At 34.8% G+C, this 8323-nt stretch overlaps 2 protein-coding genes across 3 annotated transcripts in view; both read left to right on the top strand.

Annotated features, from left to right (window-relative positions):
* Positions 1–7550, top strand: part of LOC105158448 (1-aminocyclopropane-1-carboxylate oxidase homolog 1) — an 8857-nt gene extending 1307 nt beyond the window's left edge. The window contains exons 2-4 of one of the 2 annotated variants that reach the window (XM_020692686.1): positions 5771–6068; positions 6668–6989; positions 7164–7550. In XM_020692686.1, the coding sequence (XP_020548345.1) occupies positions 5771–6068; positions 6668–6989; positions 7164–7415 (872 nt within the window). In that variant the 3' untranslated portion in view covers positions 7416–7550. Of the gene's footprint in view, positions 1–5345; positions 6069–6667; positions 6990–7163 lie in introns of those variants that run through there. The other variant, XM_011075213.2, reaches the window with a different exon arrangement.
* LOC105158449 (1-aminocyclopropane-1-carboxylate oxidase homolog 1-like) lies at positions 7–880 on the top strand. The gene is made up of 2 exons (XM_020692687.1): positions 7–290; positions 466–880. The coding sequence occupies exons 1-2, from the start codon at positions 30–32 to the stop codon at positions 715–717; spliced, it is 513 nt and encodes a 170-aa protein (XP_020548346.1). The 5' UTR covers positions 7–29; the 3' UTR covers positions 718–880.

Below are 8323 nucleotides of genomic sequence, written 5' to 3'. Positions count from 1 at the left end.
TGATATTGGGGAGATCTTTGTTCAAGTTAATGTCGGAGAGTTTAGGACTCAGCGCAAACCACCTCATAGAAATGGAATGCGCAGAGTCGCTTGTGCTCATCTGCCATTACTATCCACCTTGTCCTGAGCCTGACCTCACGTTCGGGACGACAAAACATTCGGACAACGACTTCATAACCGTGCTTCTTCAGGATAACTTGGGAGGGCTTCAAGTGCAGCATAAGAACCAATGGGTTGATGTTCCTCCCATACCAGGAGCCTTAGTTGTCAACATTGGAGATCTTTTTCAGGCAAGTATCTAATATTGCATTGTCCTAATAGGGACGTATCTGTTGTTTGCTGTGATTTATAATAAAAATTATATAGAAATATATTATACAAAGTGAAACATTCCTAATGTCTGAGATTTAACATTATACTGAGCAGACAAAGCAATAGTTTTGATTTTTGTGTGACTAATTTCAGCTCGTATCAAACGATAAGTTCAAAAGCGTAGAACATAGAGTGTTGGCGAGCAAGGTCGGTCCAAGAATATCTGTGGCCAGCTTCTTCGGCAGAGATTCCGGGCCGAGCTCAAAGGTTTATGCACCGATAAAGGAGCTGTTGTCCGAAGACGACCCCCCCAAGTACCGCCCAACAACCGCCAAGGAGTATAGTGAATTCTTTCGTGCCAAGGGCCTCGATGGCACTTCGGCATTACTGCATTTCAGACTGTAGAATTATGTTTGATAAAATAGTGAGTTTTTGGCAGTTGGCACCATAAACTGCTTCAAAACTCTTTGTCTTGTATAAACCATGAAACTATGTGTACTGTTTGGTTGTTATGAAAGATTCAGCCATATGTATTACATTGTGAAATGGGGAGTGTTTGATGAGGTTTCATAGCTTATCAACTCAGTCCAAGTTTGCTATTTGCGAAAATCAATATGACGGCTGAGGTCTAATGTCAAATTTGAGAAAAATCCAGAGACCCCCTGTGATAATAGGAATGTTCAAAAAATCCCCTATGAAAATTAAAATATCAAATACTCCCTATAATATAAAATAAAGTTCAAAAAACCCCCTCCGTACAAAAATTGGGCCACACGCGCTTTGACTGCGATTTTTCTATTAAAGTACCTTTTTTTTGATATTTTTGCCCTTCTATCACATCTAATATATATAATATTATATATATGTATTTAATAATTAAATATTATTTTATATAATAATTATTTAATTAAAATAATATTTTATTATTAATAAAATATTATTTTAATTAAATTAAAATTAATTATATATATAATAAAAAAAAGCAGCGGCGGAGGAGGGCCGGCACCCTCCTCACGGGCCGTCGCTATCCCACATAAGAAATTGAATAAAACCCCTTATGAATAAAGTGTGGGATTGTCTAGTTAAAGTAGCATATCCAAAATTTAAGAAAACAAACATAGGACCTAAAAACCTTTGACTATGTGTTTATTGGATACACCAAAAATACTGCCGTATATAGATTCATGTGTTTAAATGATAACTCTCTTGATGAATCAAGAGATGGTGAATTTTTTGAACTAGTTTTTCCATTGATTAAAACTTTTAGAACGGACATAGCCTCTTAAAGCAATAAACCTTTGTTAATTTCCTCTAATTCTATTGTGAATGAACCTAGAAGAAGTAAAAGACAAAAAATTGAACATAGTTTCGGACCAAACTTTTTAACTGCTTTCCTAACGAAAGACAAAGGAAAGATAAATGAAGATTTTGTTTCAATGTTTCTAGTTGAAAATGATCCTAAGACATATAGAAGCAATAACCTCCATAGACTCTAGTTTTTGAAATGAAGCCATTAGAAATAAACTAAATTTTATAATATTAAATCATACTTGTAATTTAGTGGATTTGCCTATAGAAAGTAAGTCTATAAAATGCAAATGGGTCTTCAAGAAAAAAATAAAACCAAATGGGTCAATAGACAAATTTGAGGCACGATTAGTGGTTGTGGTTTATACACAAAAGAAGGCATAGACTATTTTGATACATACTCACATGTGACAAAGATTCCAACCATTAGAACTCTAGTTGCACTATCAGCTATTCTTGGCTTAATAATCCATCAAATGGATGTAAAAACAGCCTTTCTAAATAGTGACTTGGAAGAAAAAATATATATGGAACAACCTAATGGGTTTATGGTACCTAGCCAAGAAAACAAAGTTTGTAAACTCAGAAAATCACTATATGGACAAAAACAAGCACCCAAACAATGGTATGAAAAGTTTGATCATACTTTAAAAACTAATGGATACAAAACAAATGTATCAGACACATGTGTATACTCAAAATTATTTTGGGACAAAATGTACTATTATATGCCTATATGTCGATGATATGCTGATTTTTGGCAGCAACATAGGAATAATTGAGGAAACTAAAAGATTCTTATCAGCACAATTTAACATGAAAGACCTAGGGAAGCTGTTGTAATCCTAGGCATTAAAATTAAAAAAATTAAAAATGGGTTCTCTCTTTGTCAATCCCACTATATAAAGAAAATTTTGGACAAGTTCGATGGTCAAGATGAGATACCAATCAAAACACCATATGACCCGAGTGTATATCTCAAAAAGAATAAAGGTGATAATGTGTCACAAGCTGAGTATGCAAAAATCATAGAGAGTGTCATATTTCTCATGAACTACACCAAACTTGGTATAGCTTACGCTGTGAGTAGACTAAGTCGGTATACCCATAATTCCAATAATGAACATTGGAAGGCACTATGTCGCTTGTTGAAATATCTAAAGGGGACTATAAACTTGAGTTTGCACTTTAATAAATTTCCCACAGTGTTAGAAGGATTTTATGATGCAAATTGGGTTACCAATAATGATGAAGTAAGCTCAACTAGTGGATTATTTTTACTTTGGATGGGGGAGCTATTTCCTGAAAATCTGCTAAACAAACTTGTATAGCTCGCTCTACTATGGAATCTGAATTTATAGCTCTTAAATTAGTAGGTCAAGAAGCAGAGTGGATGAGAATGTTGGGAGATGTGCCCTTGTGGGGGTCAACTGTGCCAGTATCTCTACACTGTGACTTCCAAGCTGCTATTGGAATTGCCAAGAACTATGCTTACAATAGCAAAAGGGGACATATTCGTATCAGACATGAAGCAGTAAAGGAACTCCTAGAAAATGGGATAATCTCCTTGGATTATGTGAAGTCCGAGAGGAACTTGGCAGATCCTCTCACGAAATAACTTACCAAGAGAATTATCTTTGAGTTTTCGAGAGCAATGGGGTTGAAACCCCTTGATTAATGGAATATGATAATAACCATATAAATCCATAGCCCTGTGTTTGGGTAGTCCTAATAAGGACTTGATGGATAACCCTGACTTTGTTCAGGAAGATAGCCTCATAGCTCAGTTGTTGAGTGGTTTATAGACTTGAAGAAGCTATCTGGATGGATGTGGCCGCCTTTTATGAAAGGAAAACAAAAGTTCTTTCTAGAGCACTTATTAGAACCCAAAGTATAAGCACAAGGTCATTAATAGCGCTCGGAACTTTATTTCAGAACAACGAACACTAAGGAATTCATACGTGATTGTGGGGGGTCTCAATTTAAGCTATCGAAAGCTCAAGAATCATATCACTCTCGTTAGCCAAATTGATTGCCTCACTTCACTATGCATTAATTCAATCAAAAGATATTAATGCTTAAGTATATTTCTTCCTTCAATCAAAAATCATATTCTTCTTCTACATTAGTCATTTGTGGGAGATTGTTGGGAATGACTAATGCACTTGTCCCACATAGAAAAGACAAACAACTTCTCTTCTCTGTATATTAAATCATCTTGCTACCTTTGGAATGAGAAGTGTGGGTAGGTGGATTTTGAAAGAATCACCACACACTCCTACGTGAACTAGCCTACTATTGCCGAAGTTTTACTTCTATCTGTTGGTAAGTTGCCGAATTTCTTGCTTAATTCTATCCGTTGGCGACGTGTGTGGCTGGTATAGAATCCCTACTTCTCCAGCAACCCAGCTCTGCATCTATAAATAGGCTCAGCACCATGCATTATAGACACACCAAAAATTCGAGAGCCTCTCTTCTGCTTTTTTTCTCTGTTTTCTCTCCTTCTCTTCTGAGTGTTGTTTAGTTCGTTGTTCTAAGCTTTCTTCCACGAGTACTCGTGTAAGAGAGTTATAGCTGTGTTAACATTAGGAGCGATCGTTTTATACTATCTGAACCACGGTAGTACCGAAATTTTGCTTTCAAGATAGTGATTTTCCACGACAGAATCTTTTATTTTCCAACAAACATAAATTCATATTTTATACATAAAAGCCCCCAAATTTGAAAACCCAAGTTTAAAATCCCCAAATCTAGAAATCCTAAATTATAAAAACCCCAATTTTTCCTATTTTCTAAAAACACAAAACTCGTATTTTAACCTTAATTTTTTCCTATTTCATACAAAAAAAAAAAACGATGACTTACTATATTGAGGGGCGTCGTATGTACGAGGTCATCTTCTCTGGCCATACTCTTTGATTCAGCTACACACTCTCCATAATCGTCCAAAATAAATCGGTCAACAGTCTAGTTTCAGTTTTTAAATGATGGAAATTATATTTTTTTTTGGACGACTTCTAAATGAAATGAAAGGAAATTTTGGAAGAAAATTTTGAGGATCTAGGGTGTTTGAGGAGCGTTTGGGAGAGAAGGAGAGAAAAAATACATCAATTGAGCTGATAAATCGGACACTTTTTTTCAATTTTTCAATCCTTCAATACGAGTGTGTTATGTCCGAATTGATCGTTAGTTTTCACAGTCAATTAAACAGAGAAAATGAAAACTAATGAATTTAACAAATGTCAGGAATCAAAATTACTGAGACCGGAATATGGGATGTTCAAATTGATTCAGTGACATAATTAGGGAATAAAAAATGAAATTGTTGGTCCTCTTGGCATTTCTTAAATATTACCAATATGTAGGGGTAAATTGAAATTTACCCCAGTTTCAAACTTATGGTTAGCCATAAGATTTTGTGTTAGGGAAAAAATATAAGCAACTCTCTTGTGATATTGCAAATGAATAAATTATCCCCTTATAAAAAAAATAGTGATTTATCTCTCTATATTTTTTAAAATACAACAATTTACCTTCCTATATTTTTTAAAATGAAATAATTTACCTCCCTATATATGGAGGTAAATTACTTATTTTTAAAAAGTATAAAAAAATAAATTATTATATTTTTTTATAGAAGAATAATTTTCTTATTTTCAATATAACCGGGGTGAATTTATAATGATTTGCGCCTCATATGTTCCTATCGTGTTTCTGCCATTCAGCATTCAACCGAAACTGCTAACAAGCTGTTCTCTCTCGTCGGTGGAAACATTTCCCTGTCAGTTCCCAAGCCTACGTCTGCAAATTTCGACACTTTACTTCGATCAACTCTCGGTTCATATACAGAAATCCTTCTACATCTGGAGAACTTCTGATTCTTGCTCGCTGCCACATAAAAAAATGGTTGTTTCCAGCACCGCTGAAGAAATCCAGGCCCCGACCGAAACAAAATACGATCGGCAAAGCGAGTTACAAGCTTTTGAAGACACGAAAGCCGGCGTGAAAGGACTTGTCGATGCCGGGGTTACCAAGTTGCCAAGAATCTTCATCCACCCACCGGAAAACCTAAGAGATATCAAGAATCCGACCAGAAACCTCTTCGATTTTCCATTAATAGACCTTGACGGGGTTGACGAGGATGCCGGAGTTCGTGAGAAGATCGTGGACAGGGTGAGAGAAGCGTCGGAGACGTGGGGCTTTTTTCAGATTGTTAATCATGGAGTGCCAGTGAGTATGCTGGAGGAGATGTTGGACGGAGTCCGCAGATTCAACGAACAAGAAACGGAGATTAAGAAACAGTTTTACAGTAGAGATTCCACGAAGAAGGTGACGTTTAATTGCAACTTTGATTTGTTTAGTTCTCCGGCGGCCAACTGGAGGGACACAATTTACTGTGTTATTTCTCCTAATCCAGCGCAGCCGGAGGAGCTGCCGACAGTTTGCAGGTGGGTTTATTATGGAAATTTCCCCTTTACAATTTTGCCTTTAATTTTCTATTCTCCATTCAAGAAAATGCAAACATACTATTATATTGTAAATAAATAAATTATTTTTTATAAAAAATAGCAAATATCATAATGGTAAATTGAACTAAACCCATTTCCAATTATTTGTGTTCTACTTAATGTATAGATACAAAAATTACGCTATTAGTGACAAAAAATTTCACCGCCAATTTTAATGGTGTTAATAGTTATATATATTTAGCGACAAGAAAATCCATTTTGTCATAATAATGAATTTTATATTTTTATTAGCTATAATTATTTTGTGAAAATTAGTAGATTTTTAGTGATAAACGAATTTTGTATAAAATTGTCATTAAAATCCATTAGTGATACGAATAGCTACGATCTAGCTAGTAACAGTAATTATTTAATGTTATGTTGTGTTATAAATATGCACTAATAGTTTATTTATAATAAAAATTGTCATCTAATAACTATGTTATGACAATACTAAAATTATTATCAATCTCCTAGATTATTACAACACATGGTTACAAATCTCACCTTGCAATGAACTTCAGCTAATGTTGTTGTAGGGATATCATAATAGAATACTCTAAGCAAGTGATCCGACTGGGGAGATGTTTATTCAAGTTGATGTCAGAGAGCTTGGGACTCAGCCCAGATCATCTCATAGAAATGGAATGCGCAGAGTCGCTTGCGCTCATCGGCCATTACTATCCACCTTGTCCTGAGCCGGACCTCACGTTTGGCATATCAAAACATTCGGACAACAACTTCATAACTGTGCTTCTTCAGGACAACTTGGGAGGCCTCCAAGTGCGACATCAGAACCAGTGGGTTGATGTTCCTCCCCTACCAGGAGCCTTAGTTGTCAATATTGGAGATCTTTTTCAGGCAAGTATCTAGTATTGCATTGTCCTAATAGGGACGTATCTGTTGTTTCCTGTGATTTCTAATAAAAAAACTATAGAATTATATTATACAAAGTGAAACATTCCTAATATCTGAGATTTAACATCATACTGAGCAGACAAGCAATACTTTTGATTTTTGTGTTACTAATTTCAGCTCGTGTCAAACGATAAGTTGAAAAGCGTAGAACACAGAGTGTTGGCGAGCAATGCCGGTCCAAGAATATCAGTGGCCAGCTTCTTCGGCAGAGATTCTGGGCCGAGCTCAAAGGTTTATGCACCGATGAAGGAGCTGTTGTCCGAAGACGACCCCCCCAAGTACCGCCCGACAACCGCCAACGAGTATACTGAATTCTTTCGGGCCAAGGGGCTCGGTGGCACTTCTGCATTGCTGCATTTCAGACTGTAGAATTAGTGTGTGATATGAAAGGAAACAAATGAGTGTTGGCACCATAAACTGCTTCAAGACACTTTGTCTTGTGTAAACCATGAAACTATGTATGATGTTTGGTTGTTCAAAGAGTCAGCCGATATGTATTAGAAAGTTCTGAGAACCAGTAAGAATATATTATGCATAAAAAATATATTTTAACTTTGGTATAAATTTTTTTTGTCCATTTGAATTTGAGTTCAATCAACTTTTATTTGATGATCTTTTACGATTTAAAATAATTTTATTTATTTCATATACTAGTCAAACTTAATTAATTTAATTTTATTACGATTTTTTTAAACTATCACGTTGTGTTCAAATTGATTTATTTGAGACTTAATTTGGAATTGTAACACTACGAAAACAAAAATGAAAACTCTGAAAATCTTATCAAAACATCAAAACGTAAAAAAGAATTAATAAAATAGGCACAAAAATTAAGAATTTTTAGATGTCAAGTATATCTAATTAATTGATTAAAAAATTATAAATTTTACCCATATATAATAATACTCATACCCACGAGTATTTAGGGTCCCGTACCAAGATATTTATTTCTATGCGTATGGGTATGATTGCGGGTCTAGGTTTAGGTCTAGTATAAAAATAATACATTTAGCTTTGAATAATAGCTATCATAATGGATATGAGTTTGGGTATTATCTGCTGTTGACATGTTGAATGTATTCGAGTTAATTAAGAGGTAAAATAAAATTGAAAAAAATGCAATTTTAGTTCTATAATTTATGGGAGTATCAATTTTGGTCCTATACAAATTAATTTTTGCAATTTAGTCATGTAACTTTAAACATTGACAATTTTCATCCTTTTTCGACAAATTTGGCCAAAAAATTGCATATGACTTGCACATGACTAAATTAAAT

Source organism: Sesamum indicum, linkage group LG3, assembly GCF_000512975.1.
Source record: "Sesamum indicum cultivar Zhongzhi No. 13 linkage group LG3, S_indicum_v1.0, whole genome shotgun sequence".
Lineage (NCBI taxonomy): Eukaryota > Viridiplantae > Streptophyta > Magnoliopsida > Lamiales > Pedaliaceae > Sesamum > Sesamum indicum.
The sequence above is the reverse complement of the archived record's forward strand: the minus strand, read 5'-3'. Positions and strand labels throughout refer to the sequence as shown.

What these genes read in the sequence shown, in the direction of transcription:
- LOC105158449 (XM_020692687.1), top strand. Translation starts at nt 30, where the DNA reads ATGTCGGAGAGTTTAGGACTCAGCGCAAACCACCTCATAGAAATGGAA. An exon ending in ACATTGGAGATCTTTTTCAG is followed by an intron (nt 291 to 465) that starts GCAAGTATCTAA and finishes GACTAATTTCAG; the next exon opens with CTCGTATCAAACGATAAGTT.